This window comes from Paroedura picta, chromosome 8, assembly GCF_049243985.1.
Source record: "Paroedura picta isolate Pp20150507F chromosome 8, Ppicta_v3.0, whole genome shotgun sequence".
NCBI classification, from domain to species: domain Eukaryota; kingdom Metazoa; phylum Chordata; class Lepidosauria; order Squamata; family Gekkonidae; genus Paroedura; species Paroedura picta.
The window spans coordinates 27,032,482-27,049,846 of record NC_135376.1 but is presented as its reverse complement, the minus strand read 5'-3'; the positions used below and the strand labels follow the sequence as shown (position 1 = coordinate 27,049,846).

The 17,365-nt window shown below is 40.6% G+C and overlaps 1 protein-coding gene across 4 annotated transcripts in view; it reads left to right on the top strand.

The window, feature by feature from the left end:
• U2SURP (U2 snRNP associated SURP domain containing) overlaps positions 1 to 13,559 on the top strand; it is a 40,343-nt gene extending 26,784 nt beyond the window's left edge. For all 4 annotated transcript variants that reach the window (XM_077348757.1, XM_077348759.1, XM_077348758.1 and 1 more), the window contains 8 exons: positions 343 to 499; positions 1,306 to 1,401; positions 1,684 to 1,750; positions 3,109 to 3,271; positions 6,720 to 6,830; positions 10,556 to 10,674; positions 11,082 to 11,258; positions 11,729 to 13,559. In XM_077348757.1, coding sequence (XP_077204872.1) covers positions 343 to 499; positions 1,306 to 1,401; positions 1,684 to 1,750; positions 3,109 to 3,271; positions 6,720 to 6,830; positions 10,556 to 10,674; positions 11,082 to 11,258; positions 11,729 to 11,867 — 1,029 coding nt within the window. In that variant the 3' untranslated portion in view covers positions 11,868 to 13,559. The remainder of the gene's footprint in view (positions 1 to 342; positions 500 to 1,305; positions 1,402 to 1,683; positions 1,751 to 3,108; positions 3,272 to 6,719; positions 6,831 to 10,555; positions 10,675 to 11,081; positions 11,259 to 11,728) is intronic.
• The last annotated feature ends 3,806 nt before the right edge of the window (positions 13,560 to 17,365 follow it).

Here is a 17,365-nt window from a genome sequence, read left to right as displayed (position 1 = left end):
ACTGTTGGGAAAGGCACCCACTACTACCATGTACAGTGTAAGAATGAAGCTAGTGTATTTGTGTTACATCTGTTGTACTGTGCCAGATTTCCCAAGTTGTTCTTGAGGCTGGAATTGTCCAGATGCTCACAGCTGCATCTTGCAGAACATGTGAAGAAGAACTTGTTTGCGTACTCCTCATGGGGAGTTGATGGCTATGGGAAGTAGCCCAGATTAGTAGTTATTCATGCATGTATTTACAAGTTAAACACAAGTTGAAAAAGTAAAACTGAAATGAAGTAAATCAGTTGAGAAAATAACCAGGTGGCTGTATAAATCTTAAAACTTTTAATTTGTTTACAGGAAGTGCCAGATGATCTTGACGGAGCTCCCATTGAGGAAGAACTGGATGGTGCTCCACTAGAGGATGTGGATGGGATTCCTATTGATGTTGCTCCAATAGATGACATTGATGGAGTGCCCATCAAGACACTTGATGATGACCTCGATGGTGTACCTTGTAAGAGACCTCTAAACTTACTGTGTGCTTGAAAGTTGATATTTTCTTACTGTAATACTATTGAGATGGGAATGCTATTTTCAGCTGCTGGTGTTATATAAATCTCAGTACAGCTGAACTTCTGAAAATGTAAGAATGTGTGATTAGAAAATGGACTTCTATGAGGAAAACTTAAAGTACAAAGTATGTTAATTGTGTGTAAGCAATAACTATTTTCACAATTTTATGAGGTCCTAAGTTCCTTGAGGATTCTTGCATGAGCTGAACTGGTTCAGAAATATAATCCTAAAATGAAAGGAGCCCTTATCTAATGACCACTATGTGCAGAATAATTCCAGTGTGCAGACATATCTGGAAAAGCTTTGAATTGTGCCCGTTCTGCTTTTCCCTGTCCTGGCTGTTAAAGCTGTTTCATAAATTCAGAAAAAGCACATGGTAGTCCACCACAATTATTCTCTTTGTATGTGAAATGCTGTCAGGAACTAGTTCCTCTTCTCCTTGATGTGCAAGTTTGTATGTAGGGGTGGGAGAATACTTAAATGCATGTGCTTCATGTCTTCTTGAATTCTTTCATCCCAGGAGGGCTGTACCACATGCTCCTTCTGAATATTCATGTTGGAAGATTGCAATTTTACATGATTTATTTGTTGAGGTGCCATAAGATAAATAGTCCTCAACTAAGGATCCTAAACAGGTTTACAAGGGACTATGTCCCGTTGGATTCAGTGGGGCTTGCTTTCAGGTATATGTGTTTAGTACTGTAGCATAATACTTTGTAACTTCAATAACTATGTCAATGTTTATAGTGGATACAACTGAAGAATCTAAAAAGAATGAACCAATATTCAAAGTGGCCCCTTCAAAATGGGAAGCAGTGGATGAATCTGCCCTTGAAGCTCAAGGTCAGTGCTGTCTATGATGTTAAACACTTTGTGTGTGTTAAATGTTTCATGTCAGGTATTAAAGATGCTGTACTTTGATCTTACAAACAAGTTCAGAATGTATTGAATATTAAAGTACATATTCTTAAATAGTACCATTAAACAATCTGCTTAATTTCTAAATTAACACATATCTTTACTAATTCATCATTTTTACAAATGTTCCTTCTAAATACTATTTTTACTATTTCATTGGGTATTTGGCTTTTATGCATAATTATGAAATGAATTTTTTAACTCTAGCGGTAACAACATCTAAATGGGAACTGTTTGACCAGCATGAAGAATCAGAAGAGGAAGAAAATCATAAGTAAGGATCTATTTGTTCTGTATTTTCCTCTCTTTCTACCATTACATTACATGGGCATAGTGGTGATTAAGGGTGTGCATTGGGATACAAGCAAAAATATACCTGAAAAAAGATCTCAATGACATTTTAGGATTGTATTTTACATTGGGGAATAATTAAAAAATGCTTCCTAAAAGTTCTGGAAATCCTGGAATTTACTGGGAAGATTGGGAACCAGAGTTTGTAGGTTCCTGGGAACTGTTATTCCCCCCCCCCCTCCAGTAGCGAGAATGTTCTCTGAGCTTGCCAGGCTGCATGTGTCAATTTTGTGTTTGTTGAAGAGTTGAAGAAGAAGAATTGGTTCTTATATGCCGCTTTTCTCTACCCGAAGGAGGCTCAAAGCGACTTAGAGTCGCCTTCCCATTCCTCTCCCCACAACAGACACCCTGTGAGGTGGGTGAGGCAGAGAGAGCCCTGATATCACTGCTCGGTCAGAACAGTTTTATCACTGCCGTGGCGAGCCCAAAGTCACCCAGCTGGTTGCATGTGGGGAAGCGCAGAATCAAACCTGGCTCGCCAGATTAGAAGTCCGCACTCCTAACCACTACACCAAACTGGCTCTCTTTGTCAGTTTTAAGAGGCTTCTCCCCCCTTATTTTGTGGAGTTGTTCTGTGTCCCCTGCAGGGGTTTTACAGTATTGTGCAGTGTTTGCAGAATCCCTCCCCCCATCACCCCGCCACGGCTTGAATGTGTAAGAATGGACAGAAACCAGAAAAAGGTGATTCAGCCTCTCTGCCAAACTGAACCTGTTGGGGAAGTTAAGGATGAGATGGGGCAGTCCTTGGGGTCCTAGAGACTTCAAAATTGGGGAGCATCTCCAGCTGGCTCTCCTCTACCTGCCCACTAGGTTTGGTGAAGATTGGACTTTGGGAGTTCACATTACATAAGCACAAACAAGGTGCCCCAGGAAAGTGCTTTTTGGGGAAGTTTTGGGCTTGGGTGCAGGAGTGCATAGAAAATGGAGCATGTACAAACAAGAAGAATCAAACTCATGGTGGACCTCCCTGGGATGCCCCCCTACATGTCCTACAAGTTATGTGTGGATTACACTAAGGAGACCCCCAAGCACAGTAAAGAGTGGGAGGGCTGACCCTGCCCTGAAGTCAAGTTATTTGTAATGGGTGGTTTCAAAAAAAATTTAAGTATTAAGATTGTTACATTTTTTGTTAAAGGGAGGGGGGTATGTATAACAATTAAAGGAGGGAAATACACCAAACCACTCTCCCATTGGGCTGCATTTATTCCTATGTAATATTGTATTGCTTTATATATTGGAAATCTTCTCTTAGAGTAAATGTCTGTGCTTCGGCCTTTACAGCCAAGAAGAAGAAAGTGAAGATGAGGAGGACACTCAGAGTTCGAAATCAGAGGAGCATCACATGTACTCCAATCCTATCAGAGAAGAAATGCCTGATTCAAAGACTTCAATCAAGTACTCAGAAATGAGTGAGGAAAAGCGTGCCAAACTCAGAGAGATTGAAGTATGTGTGCAGTGTTTAAGATAAAAACATGTTAAAATGTATAGATCAGGGGTAGTCAAACTGCGGCCCTCCAGATCTGGAGGGCCACAGTTTGACTACCCCTGGTATAGATGGAAGCTTTATCTAGCATGTTTACCATTGGAAAAACCTGATACAGTTGCAAGAAAAAGGAATGTTGGCAAGTTATGGGAGGTATGAAAGGGAAGAAAAGCCAAATAATAAAGCAGGGCCTCAAACTCCAGGAACCTAAAAGGTTTAGACTGTGAACCCCAAAGTGAACTGCAGAGGAGTTGCTGCTTACATTTTCTTCTGCCTTCATAAACAAAAATTGATGAAGACAATGGAAGGCAGTTTTTGAATAGTTGAAATCACTTATGCCCCTGGTGTAGTCTTATCACTGCATAATGCACGTTTTGACTGTCTTCTTATAACTGACTAATTTGTTATATTTGTTAAATGACTTCTTGCCATTTTAAATTAATTTGTTGATTTGCTATTATCACTGTGTTGCGTGGGAAGGTGAATATGTTTTCTGAATACATTAATTTTCTCAATATAGTACAAAGCCATAATTTTTTTAAAGTGCAGATTGGTAATACAAGACAAATACTCTTATGTTTGAGCCCAGGATGCCCTCTGCTGGCAATAGGAGGTTACACAGAATGTAAAATAAAACTGATAAAACAGGATGCCACCAAGAACAAGTGCCCATTTCTAAATGTATACTTAAATATTATAGGAATTGATGCACATTGTATTTAGTTTTATTAGACTATTAAAATACTTTGAAATGGCACTCCAAAATTAGTTGAATTAAGGTTCTTTTTCAGTGAAGTGTAAACGTGTTAATGCATAATATGATAGGTCTGTCAACACAAAACCATTGTTGAGATAATATTTACATATTATCATTATCTAATTTGGAAGCAGAATTTCCTTGAACTTCTAATGGCTTTAAAAAGGCATAATGTAACAATAATATTGTATGTTTTAAAAATGTTCTAAAACATTTATAAGCCGATTTTAAGTTAAAACTTTAAAAGGTGATTATATGCTGCTTTGAGACTCCTTCGGGTAGAGAAAAGCGGCTTATAAGAACCAACTCTTCTTCTTCTTCTAAAACTGTTTTACAAAATGAAAGCCAGAATACAAACAGCTTAAAATGCCAATCAATGATGTAATTGGCAGAAGCCTTATAAAAAGATGAAAATAATTTTTTGGTCAAAAGTAGAGTTGATAAGGCAAGTTTTTATTCCCTTCAGAAGGATAACAGGGATGAGAAGCAAGCAGATGTTTTAAGAGGAGCATTCTATAGTCTCACAACAGAAAAGGCCCATCTCAAGCCTTATTTGAAGCAGATCTGTACTGGTGGATCTTACTCTTAAAACGTTGGGGCTCATATAAAAGAAGAGGCTTGCTTGACCTTTTTTAGAAGGTGGACTTTAAAGCTAAGCATGTTAAGCTTGCAAAGTTATGCTCAAAATCCTACAAGCTAGGCTCCAGCAATATGTGGACCGAGAACTTCCAGAAGTACAGGCAGGATTTCGAAGAGGCAGAGGAACTAGAGACCAAATTGCCAACGTACGCTGGATCATGGAGAAAGCTAGGGAGTTCCAGAAGAACATCTACTTCTGCTTCATTGACTATGCTAAAGCCTTTGATTGTGAGGAGCACAACAAACTGTGACAAATTCTTAAAGAGATGGGAATACCAGAGCATCTTATTTGTCTCTTGAGAAACTTATATGCAGTTCAAGAAGCAACAGTGAGAACTGAACATGGAATCACTGATTGGTTCAAAATTGAGAAAGGAGTTTGGCAAGGCTGTATACTGTCGCCTTGCCTATTGTATGCGGAGCACATCATGAGAAAGGCGGGATTAGAGGAGTCACACATTGGGATCAAGATTGCCGGGAGAAATATCAACAACCTCAGATATGCAGATGATACCACTCTAATGGCAGAAAGTGAAGAGGAACTAAAGAGCCTGTTGATGCGGGTGAAGGAGGAGAGTGCAAAAGTTGGCTTGAAACTCAACATCAAGAAAACAAAGATCATGGCATCCGGCCCTCTCAATTCCTGGCAAATAGATGGGGAAGAAATGGAGATAGTGACAGATTTTATTTTCCTGGGCTCCAAAATCACTGCAGATGGGGACTGCAGCAAAGAAATTAAAAGACGCTTGCTCCTGGGGAGGAAAGCTATGGCAAATCTAGACAGCATCCTAAAAAGCAGAGACATCACCCTGCCAACAAAAGTGCGTTTAGTTAAGGCTATGGTCTTCCCAGTTGCAATGTATGGCTGCGAAATTGGACCATAAGGAAGGCAGAGTCTCAAAGAATTGAGGCTTTTGAACTCTGGTGCTGGAGAAGACTCTTGCGAGTCCCTTGGACTGCAAGGCGAACAAACTGGTCAGTCCTAGAGGAGATCAGTCCTGACTGCTCCTTAGAAGGCCAGATCCTGAAGATGAAACTCAAATACTTTGGCCACCTCATGAGAAGGAAGGACTCCCTGGAGAAGAGCCTAATGCTGGGAGCGATTGAAGGCAAAAAAAGAAGAGCATGACAGAGAATGAGGTGGCTGGATGGAGTCACTGAAGCAGTTGGTGCAAACTTAAATGGACTCCGGGGAATGGTAGAGGACAGGAAGGCCTGGAGGATCATTGTCCATGGGGTCGCGATGGGTCGGACACGACTTCGCACCTAACAACAACAATGTTAAGCTTGGCTTGACTTTGCCTCAGAAACAAATTGGAGACAAATTCAGTTGTTTCAGAAAGCAAACACAGTTTGAGGTTGCTGGCTCTTGTGTGCTCTGCCTGAATTTTCTGTACTATCTTGAAAGCCAGCCTGACAGAGAGTCACAGTAACAACCTGTTAGTCCCCAATGCCTAGATTACATGACTTGAGCTCTCTTTTTCATGGCTCTCATAACTGACATAACCCTGCTCAATGTAGGTATCTCCCCCAACAGACCAGACCTTTAAGATCTCCATTATTAACAGTCCTAACTTGAGTATCTTTTACACTTGATATTTTTCCTTCGGTTGCCTAAGCTCCCTATAGTTGCAAGGAAAATTAAAGTAGATTTGCTGTGGAATGCAAGTAATTCTCACTTTCAGATGGGGATGAAGCCATTTCCTTTCCTTACTTGCTGGAAGAAGGAGGGTGCAGCATAGAGCAGGAGATCCTTTCTTTTTGGTTCTAAAGGCTTTGCACATTGTCAGTCTCACCAATAATTTGAAAAAAAAAAAGGTACTTCAGTAGTAGTTGATTTATAGATTCATTGTATGAGTGAATTGTTCAGAGTGTTGTTGAAGAGAATTTTACTAAATATCTGCTTTGACCTTTAAGGTCTTATGGTTCCACGTTAATAAACATTCCAACCTGCAGCTCATCATTTTAGCAGGTAACTCTTCTTAAATGTATTAAATGTTTGTGTTTCCACAGCTGAAGGTCATGAAGTTTCAGGATGAATTGGAATCTGGGAAAAGACCCAAGAAGCTAGGACAGAGTTTTCAGGAACAGGTTGAACACTACAGAGATAAGCTGCTCCAGAGAGTAAGCAATTCTATTCATACTGCTATGTTTTTTTTCTTATAGCCAGCTTGGTGTAGTGGTTAAAGAGCAGTGGACTGTAATCTGGAGAACCAGATTTGATTCCCTACTCCCTTGACCTGCAGACCTTGGGGTAGTCACAATTCTCTTAGAACTCACAGAGCCACCTGGGTGATCATTCTCAATCCCACCTACCTCACAGGGTGTCTGTCATGGGGAGAGGAATGGAAAGGTTTTTGTAAACCACTTCGTGACTCTTGGATAGTGAAAAGCGGGGTATAAAATGCCAGCCATTCTATACCCAGTGGCTTTCATATACCTGTACTGAGGGCAATTTTATACATTGTGCAGCAGGAAACAGGCCTTCTTCTACTTGAATATATATGCAGCAGGTATTTGCATCCTGTGCTGGTTCCCTGTCAGGATTTCTTTCAAGCAGTGATACTTAGTAGTGATGGCAGAGAACCAGATGTGCTGCATGCATATGTTACTGTTTTATTTGAAATAGATTTTCTGTGAACTTTAGGCCTTCACGAATTTGAACACATAACCACCTCATTCTCAGGTGCTCTTGTATCTTCCAGGAATTTCAGTTAGTTAATTGTTGACTCTTTATATTTAAAAAAAATATACAGGGGAAAACTTTGGTGCAAATACCCGAAAGCCTAAGAGAAACTTTGGACTATGAATCTGTAAAATATAAATTCATCTGGCAGCTCTGTAATATTTGATGTATCCTCTAGTGTTTGGTGCTCAAAAGTTATTTGTATAGAAAATATCAGTTGCTTGTAAGAGGTCTATCATGTACCTCAGCTTGTGTTACGAGTTTAGTCTGGTGTTCACATTGCAGCATGACTCATTTTACAGTTGTCTCCACCAAATCCTGTGATGCTGGATCAATAAGATCCTTATAAGTTATACGCTTGTATGATGAGGTGAGATTTTCAGTTTGTGCCATGCAAGCAAAACAACGCTTGTTCCCTGGGCCTCTGCTGTCTGAGAACTGACCTTGTTTGTTTAGGAGTTATTATAGTGCTACTATAGACCTAGAGCTTTTTCCAGTGTTTTCCTAGCATGTATTCAAGCAGTGCAGAAATGAAGTCATCCTATGCTGCATGTGGCATTTAACTATTGTGAAGGTAATACAGCCTTTCTCAACTTTTTTACCATTGAGAACCCCCTGAAACATTCTTCAGACTTCAAGAAACCCCACGATCATGCAGAATATGGTTAGGGAGCATAGCTGTGTACATGCCCCTCCTTTTCCCACCCTCTCCAGGCCTATCAGAGACCATTCTGGGAGAGGATGAGTGGGCTGACTTAACCATATATGATCATATCACCTGATAAATGTTTAACGAATTTTAAAAATATATTAAAAATTAACTTCTTAATTTTTCCCGTTTGGGAAACCCTTCCAGGGTTGTTAAGAAACCTGAAGGTTTTATGAAACACTGTTTGAGAAAGCCAGAGGTAATACTATGGGAGAAAGCATATTGAGCCATAGGTGCTTTTGTAAATCGTGACTATAGATTTGATGTATTTGGTGTGTTCAGGTAGAGGATCTTGTGTATAATTGACACGTAAGGCTTCTTCCTATTTTATGATAAATTCTGTGGTGTAATATTATTGTGGACCTCTTAAAAATAAAATGAACTATAGCAGATACTTTATTCTTTATATTATTCAGCTATAAACACTTTATTTCTATGATGAGTAGATGGGATCTTCCCTTTATTTATTATATTTATATATACCGCACTTCCCTGAGGCTCAGGGCGGTGCACATAAAACGTAGTGGAACATGGAACAGTGTAGGTAACTCAATAGTTATAAACAGTAACAATACAGTGATGACTGTAAAACAGTATGATAGAGCAGTAGAACCGTGCTGAGAACAGTAACTACAGCATACTGATGGCCCAGTAGGCTGGACAAATTGGCGGTGGTTTTCATGGGAGGGAGGTTCGGGGGCCAGTGGAAGATGATTTGTTCAGGTCAATCTCAACCAAATGCCTGACAGCGGAGCTCCCTTTTGCACTCCCTACGGAATTATAATGGTGATGCTAATTCCTAAAGAGGCCTCTGAAACAGAACGTCACATACATGTCGAGGGCGTATATAGTAAGTATTGATATAATGCTACACTGGGCAAACTTTTCAAGGATAGGTGGCTACAGAACTTAAATACCAGCTTGACTGTTTAGTGTTCTGGCCTCATTCAGATAACTGGACTCCTCTGTTCCTGCACGCCTGTGAAATTGCTTAAATTTGTACTCCCCAAGGGAGAAGGTATTTGCTTTACGGTAGGACTGAAAGTTTACTGTGAGTGTATATAGAATATGACACAAGATTTTATTACGCTATAAATATGTCCAAATCTTAAATTATATATGATACATATCACAGAGTTTGAGATTTACTACTGTGTCTTTGGGGAATATTTTAGTTTTTGCAGTGGAAATGCTTTTAAGGGGGTGCTTGCAGTCTGCCTGTAAAGTGCTGGCAGTTTTAACAGTTACAGTAAGATAGAGCCAAAGAAGATGAGAATAGCTGGTTTTTATACCCTGCTGTTCACTGCCTGAAGGGGTCTCAAATTGGCTTACAATTGCCTTCCCTTCCTCTCCCCACAACAGACACACTGTGAGGTAGGTGGGGCTGAGAGAGCCTTGATGTTACTGCTCTGTGAGAACAGCACTATCAGGGCTGTGATGCACCCAAGCTCATCCAGCTGACTGCATGTCAAGGAGTGGTTCGCCAGATTAGAAGCTGCTGCTGTTAACCACTATCCCACGTTAGTTCTCTGAATGGAATCTCCACAAGGAAACTCCAGTTCTGCAGTGGATCTTTCCTACCTCCCTGTTCCCACTCTGAGTTCTTCAGGGGACCCCTCGGGGACAATGTGAGATACAATGTGTGTGGGATGCATCTGGAGTGGCAATAGGAGGTAAAGATTGTGTTTCCCTTCAATGAGTAGACATGCATTTCTGGTCGCAGAAAAAGGAACTTGGATCTAATTCCCTCCCTTAAAAATGGGTTTCTGCCTGGTAGTTCTCAGTGGCCCTGCTTCAGGTGTCTCTGTCATGTAAGGCTAGATCTATATTGGCTTCCAGTTTGCTTTTGGCTTAGGGCGGTCATATTTATTCCCAAATGAACCTACCTAGTCATTCTGGTCATCTTCAAAAATCCTGGCCACTGAGGCTAGATGGGTAACAACTTGATAAAGGGCCCACTCAGTTATGGTGCCAAAACATAGGAACTCTGTCCACAGGGTCTGTTCCCCTCATATTGCCTCCCACCAGCAGATGAAGACTTTTGTTTTGTTTGGCATTCACTGACTAACTCTGATTAGCCCTTCTCCCTGGTTGTTTGTTTTATGTTTATACATATTTTTGTGTTTTGTATTTTGAATGTGTTTTAATGTCTCATTAAAACATTTATTTTTGCCACCCTGGGGTATAAAACTGGCATAGGAATGTTTTAACATTCTGATCTAAAGATGCTGCAAACCAGAATGACCATGGGTAGTTAATAACTACAGCAGTAGTTAATAGCATATTTCAGTGTGAATGGAGACTGTTTAAGTTTTCATGTGGTAAAACTGTGTCTGTTTAATCATTATACGTTCTTGTTGGAATAATTTAAAACTGATGTAGTAGCAGGTTTAGTTGAGAATATATGTAGACTCCTAAACTAATTAAAATGCTGAATGATTTGTAATGATCTAGGAAAAGGAAAAGGAACAGGAGAGGGAGAGAGAAAGAGACAAGAAGGATAAAGAAAAATCAGAATCCAGATCTAAAGAGAAGAAGGAAAAAGAAGAAAGTACACCAACAAGAAAAGAGAGGTATAGAATTAGTAATTACTTTTGAAGTATCTTGTTTGTAATTCAAATCCTAGAAAGAAGCTGTTTTTAATAATCAAATTTAGATTTTCTGGTAAAAGAAAGCAGTATGTCTTAATTGTAGAACAACAGCCACTAGCATAATACTTCCAAGCATATCTTTTAGTGTTGCGTTGTTGTGTAAGCATGGCTGAGTATCATAAGGCTTTTTGTGAAAATCTAAGTGATAAAGCGTATTAGCTTTTAGTGCTGAATAGTCATCAGTCAACTAATTTATCTCTGGTTTGAAATACAACCACTTTACAAAATGTAATTTAAAGCAATTAATCACTGGCTGGAGAACAGTTTGTGCATAATATAGTGATGGAAATCTCTGTGATCAGTCATAACTTCTGCTGTTCTTTCAAAAGGAAAAGGCGGCATAGCACATCACCCAGTCCATCCCGCAGCAGTGGAAGTAGGCGTGCAAAATCACCATCACCGAAATCAGAACGCTCAGAGCGATCTGAAAGATCCCACAAAGAAAGCTCACGTTCCCGATCCTCTCACAAAGATTCACCCAGAGATGCCAGTAAAAAAGCCAAAAGGTAAACTGAATTGTTCTGGGGTTTCTATGCAATTATGCGTTACGGTGATTATTTTGAGAAGGACATGCCAGTCTATGTTGCTTTCCTTGTTGATTGTTCACCTTATTAATTCTAAGAAACTTGTGGGAAATGTCCATTGTTAAATAGAATACAGCTGCCAGGCATAAATGTCGGATCCCCTGATTCATTAATGAAATCAACAAGTGATATGAATCTTCTTTGCTGAACAGTTTTCTCTTTCATGGGTTGTGTGCATTATAGCGGTTTCACATCAAGTCTCTGACTGTATAAAGGGTTAATTCAGGCATTGCTCAATGGACTGTTATTCCAAAGGTCATGAATACACATATTATATTTACTCTTGCTTTATTTTAATGTACAAGTCACTTTTTGGCTTTTTTTGATTTTTGTATAAATTGGTTTATAGGAGTGCAGGTTGCATGTTGTTGACGTGCCAATTTTTATTTCAGATCACCGTCTGGCTCTAGGACACCCAAAAGATCAAGGAGGTCACGATCCAGGTCACCTAAAAAGTCAGGAAAAAAATCCAGGTCCCAGTCCCGCTCTCCACACAGATCCCACAAGAAGTCAAAGAAGAGCAAACACTGACAAACACTTAATTTTTATGCTGTCATTTACTGGAAATGCGGTTTTGTTTTTGTGCCTGAACAGTCTGTTTTAAAAACAAAACACAAAAAGCATTCCTAATTTTTTTGTGAATGCACGTGTATACTCATGAGTAACCGCGTCAGTAGACCTGTCATTGTTTTATATTGTACAAAATACCTTCATTGTGGCTACTTCCCATGATGAAAATTTGTGTTTAGAAACTTCATCAAAAATGTGTGTAACTGATCTGCTGGCAGTAGTGGTATTTTGTTTTAGAATGTTGTGACTTAGCAAAAAAAACCCCAACAACACAGCTGTTTTCCCCCTTTCCTTTTTTTTGTAGCTTTGACAACTTGAATTAGATTTCAAATAAAATCTGAAAGAAAATAGACCAAAATTGTTTTCTTTCCCTTCCTACATTGATTATTCAACCCTTAACTTGGCAGCCCTCTGTGTTTCTGATCCTTTAACAGGATTCTTCTACATGGTGGTCAGGCTGAAGATTCAGATATGATTTCTGTCTCACAAATATTGGTGTTTGACAAAGATTAATACGAAGAACACTTATAGTACACAATTATGTGCTTTAAAAGTACATTGTGGGCTATAGTATGAATCTTCATTCATAGCCTGCAAGTGCTGCAGGAAACCTTGTTCTTGGCTAGCCTGTAATAACTTTGTGATCAGGATCCATAGATGATATTCTCTCCATGCAGGGCAGTTGTGCTTCTTCCATATCCCCAGCACCACGTGACGGTGACTTATTTGCTAGAGAGCTGATGAGCATTTTAGCTTCTTCCAGTATGTTTGGTGCTACAGATTCATAGTTCAAGAAATTCATTAAGAAGGCAAAGGAGGAGTCTGTCATTAAGCCCTCCCTCTCCAAATTTAGGCTCTTTCCCCACCAGTTTGCTGTTAACCTCCTTCCTTTTCTCTTGACCCACATAAATCTTCTGAGCCATTCACAACAGCAGCAGCATATGACTAATTAGGTAATTTACACAAAATGAATAGAGCAATTTTAATACATATTTCTGTAAATAAAAATTACTATTGTATAAACTTGGCAGTAATTCTCTCTCTGCATCTGAAATAGGAAATGTGAAGTTCACATCTGAAACACACTGCGCCCTTTCATAAGAATGGTTGCAGGCATTGCTCCTCATGGGCTGAAGCCTTCTCAAACGACAGTTAAAAGATGAATCTGCAGTAGGCGTGTTAGGCTAAATGATAATTTTAGCCACAGTATTAGTTTGCACATTGTCCTCATGCAAGAAATGAAATGAAAGCATAAAGCTGTACAGAAGCATTTTCCTGAACAAATACTGCTAGAATGATCACGACTTTAATGAATTGTCTTTCTAAAGTGGATTTTATTCCGGAAGGTGACCTTGTAAATTCATTTTTGTATTGAGTTCATCTGTTGGCTGTGAAAATGGTTGAAATAGTGGAAGAAATTAGATTTTTATTAATTTGTATGTTTTTCTAATATGCTTGTATTCTCCCCACCCCCTTTTCCAGTTTTGGATGTCCTCTTGTTTTAATCCTGCTTTCCTCTTTTGGCATTGATACAACATTGCACCTCCTCTGGGTCACTTAACATTTTTTTTCCATGAAAGAAAAAGAGAAAGTTCATCGTTTGTTTCCTGGAGGAGTGGGCAGATTGTAATAAAAATGTAAAGTTTAAAGGGACCTTGATTCTAGTGAAGTCTTCTTTTTATCCATAACTATGTTCTGAAATGATATAAAAAGTTAGATGTTCTGGTATATAAGTGAAACTTCCTGAGCTACAAAAGGTACATATTAAAGGCATATGTTTTTAACAGGGATCCAGCAATCCCTATACGTGTACTGCACTTAATACGTAATGTGACTTGGAAAAGACCTCAAGTGTATTTTGGGGTGTGGGTTGTAAGGGTTGTAGTAGGAAAAAAAAAAAGATCTGAAAAGCCCCAATTTGCACATGGAAGATCCTGATCAGCCTTCTGGAATTTTAGGTTTGTTCTCAGACTTTTGCTTGTGGCAAAGGCTTTCTTGTCATGCTTTGCCCTCCCCAGGTGGTAGGACTATCACATGCTGTTCTTGTGAACTTCAACCATGACAGAGGAGTATTTAACCCCTTTTGTTCTTGGACACAGTATATATGACGTAGTGGTTAAGAGCGGCAACCTCTAATCTGGACAGCCGGGTTTGATTCCCCACTTTCCCACATGAAGCCAGCTGAGTGTCTTTGGGCCAGTCATGGTTCTCAGAGATCTCTCAGTTTCATCTACCTCACAGGGTGTCTGTTGTGGGGAGAGGAAGGGAGGTGATTGTAAGCCGCTTTGAGACTCCCTTCGGGTAGTAAAACGCAGGGTACAAAAAGCCGGCTCTTTTGCAGATGCATTTGTACCATTTCCTGAGTTTCTATCATTAATGCATTAAGCTGCTATGACTTAGCACAACAGTGAATTGTGGAAGTTATATGTGAAAATTGTAATGCAGGGTAGTGAATGAAGGGCATTAGTTCATCTTATCTTTGCAAGCTTTCTCTCTTGTGAGAAAATCATGAGTATTTTAGATAAGAGTGTGGGCTTGCAAGACGGAAGCTCAAATGACTCCCAGTAATATCTAGGGCAGAGAAGGGGGAAAATCAACATAATGACTTTGTAGAAAGCCTTTCCACCATCTTCTTCCCAGTTTCCAACTTCTCAGAATGTGAACGTGATATTCAAGAATAAATGCTGGTGAGGCAGAAAAGGGGGAAAGCATAATAAATTGAAACTAGCTTTCAAAAGAATAAATTGCAACCTTATGCAATTGACCTTTCAGAATAAAAATGCTGCATTATAAAAACACACTCTGTTCTACTTTTATAATCTGAGTTCTTCACAATATTCTGTTTCTAATTTACACTTGCATGTACATTTATTTTCAAGTTTTAGCTGCCTTTAAAGTAGCCTTATATTTTGTGCTTTAATCCCTGCTAAAGGATCTGAATGGAGTGTACGTTGCGAGTGACTGATATGACTTCTAACATGTGTGATGAGTACAAATGGGTTTCTTTTGATGTGCCACTGAAGGATTCAAGAATCCCCTTCACTGCAACCGTTATTTAAAATTGCAAATGTTTTTCTAAAATGTAGCTTCCAACTGCCTTCTGTGCATTTGTTGCTGTCTGGTTTCAAGTTGAGTTCACTTTGTATTTGCAGGTATCCTAGTTTTCTGAAATGGCAAAGTTATTTCAAGATCTTTAATATTGAAGGAAGAACTATTAGGAATTGTTTCTAGCACTTTAAGGGATGGAAAAAAGCAAATCCTCTCTAGAAGGCTTTTTTGCTGTCAGGTTACAAAACAGGGAAGGAAGGAGCTTGTTTGACCACACAAATTTGCTATTTTGGGATGCCACCTCCCCCATTACTATAATTCTGAAAAGTTTTGCCCTTCACAAGAGGCTCCCTGTTTGAGGAAAGCAAAAATTTCCGTTTGTAGTTGCCACCAGTGTGCAATACAGGGTGAAATAGTGGATAAAGGGAAAGGCACTGGATGCCCTGAATTAAACTTTGCTGCCGCCTGCCTGTTACCTTGCTTTGCTTTAGTGGTTTTACTGGATGACTTCCAGTAGCTGAACTTGACTAGGAGAAGATATGTTTCAGTCAGTGGTGAAAGACTAGGGTGGAGAGTAGGATTAGCACTTTGCCTGTGTGCTCTTGTTTTTTTTTTTTTTAAATGTCCCATGAACAGGTGACCTTAGCAATGCTTAACTAAAAGAAAGGTGTCTGGAATTGGTGGTATCCTCTCCTAGAGTTGTAATTTAATCCTTCATTATCACTGATCCCCATGTGTATTTGCTTTTTTGTCGGGCAGCCCTAAGCCTCAGTGGGAAGGGGCCATGGCTTAGTGATAGAACCAATGCTTTATATGCTGACGAATCCCAGGTTCAATCGTCTTTTTTTAAAAAAAACGTCATTAATCACTTTTCTCCCTGCTGAGGACCCAAAATGGCTTACAACCAATATTCTTCGTCACACAATAAACATGTGTGAGAGAAGTTAGGCTGAGCATGTGACTGGCCCAGGGTTAGAATCAGAATAATTAAAAAATAGAGTTGGAAGGAACCTCATGGGTAATCTAGTCCAACCCCCTGCACTATGCAGGACACTCACATCCCAATTGCTCATCTACTGTAACCTTCCACCCCTTTGCCTTCTCCATCAGATGGCTATCTAGCCTCTGTTAAAAATTTTCCAGCAACCTTTCATGGCCACAGTGGGGATTGGAACCTGGGACTCCCATATCTTTGTCTAAGCACTACACCGTATCGGCTTTTCCTGGCAACTCTGGTTAAAGGGATAAGTAGGTAATGTGTAATATCTCTGCCTAAGATCTCAGAACCAGTTCTAGCAGACTTGATAGGCCCATGATTCAACTTGGTACAAGGCAGATTCATGTCAGATTTCTCAAGCACCTGATTAGTTTCTAACCCCCAAAAGAAAGGTTAGAATTGCCCCTCTCTGACAGTTCTTCACTTAGACCCATTATGCACACCAGCAGCCATGTCGGGCTGCTGCCGGGCATTGTGCTGGGGCAGGATGCCCTGGTGCTTCCTGTGTACTCACGGGGGAGGAATCCCCCAGAGCGTGGGCGCACGCACAGCACCGGGGCTGGAAAGCCTGATGCACTGCCTGGAGGCAGCAACAGTGAGGAGGTGAGTGGGGGGGATGGGAGCCCCCACTGCTCAATGGCAAGAAGTAGCATGCTGCTCTCCCACCAAGATGGGGATGGGGGACTCCCCAGTCAGCTCTGCAGCTCCGCAGTGCTGACAGGGTTGTGCAGCGTCCCAGGGCTGGCCCGACCCAGCCCCCGCTGGCATCCACAGCATCCCAGGGAACGTGGAGGATTCTGTGTTCCCTTGTCATGGGTCTTCTGGGGTGCTGCACTGGGATGGCTGGGATGGTGGCAGCGGGGTGCATAATCGGGGCTGCCCTGCTGCCGCCCTCCCAGTTTTCCAGCCCTGTGCATAGTGGGTCTTAGAGAATTTTAAAAGAAGAAGAAGAATTATTTTAATACTAGGGGCAAAGCCCGTTGTCTCCAAGAATACAATGGGCGCTAGAGCTTGGCAGTGGAAAGAGGAAGAGGAGGAGTTGTCCAGTCTGTAAGGGCATGGGGTTGAATGTTGAGGCCTACTGCACAGGCTTGTTGTGCAGATGAAACAGGAGACAAAAAAAAACAGTTTCCTCTGCAGAATAACACTGTGCAGTGGCCTCAAATCTGCAGAGAGTTGCAAAGAAGAAAGACACATGGCTTGGCTGTGTCTAACCCCCGGCCAGAGCAGTATTTTAAGTGAAAAGCGGCTTTTCTGTGGCCTCCCTGTCAGGCAACTGTTTGGCAGAAGGGGAAAGCCCCCCCCCTCAAAAGGAAGGCCCTCAGTCTCCCCTGCGTTGCTCTTGGAAAGGCCTCCTTCCCTCAGTTAGGGCCTGTCAGAGGCTCCTTCGCAGCAGGCCTGAAGGGGGGGGGGG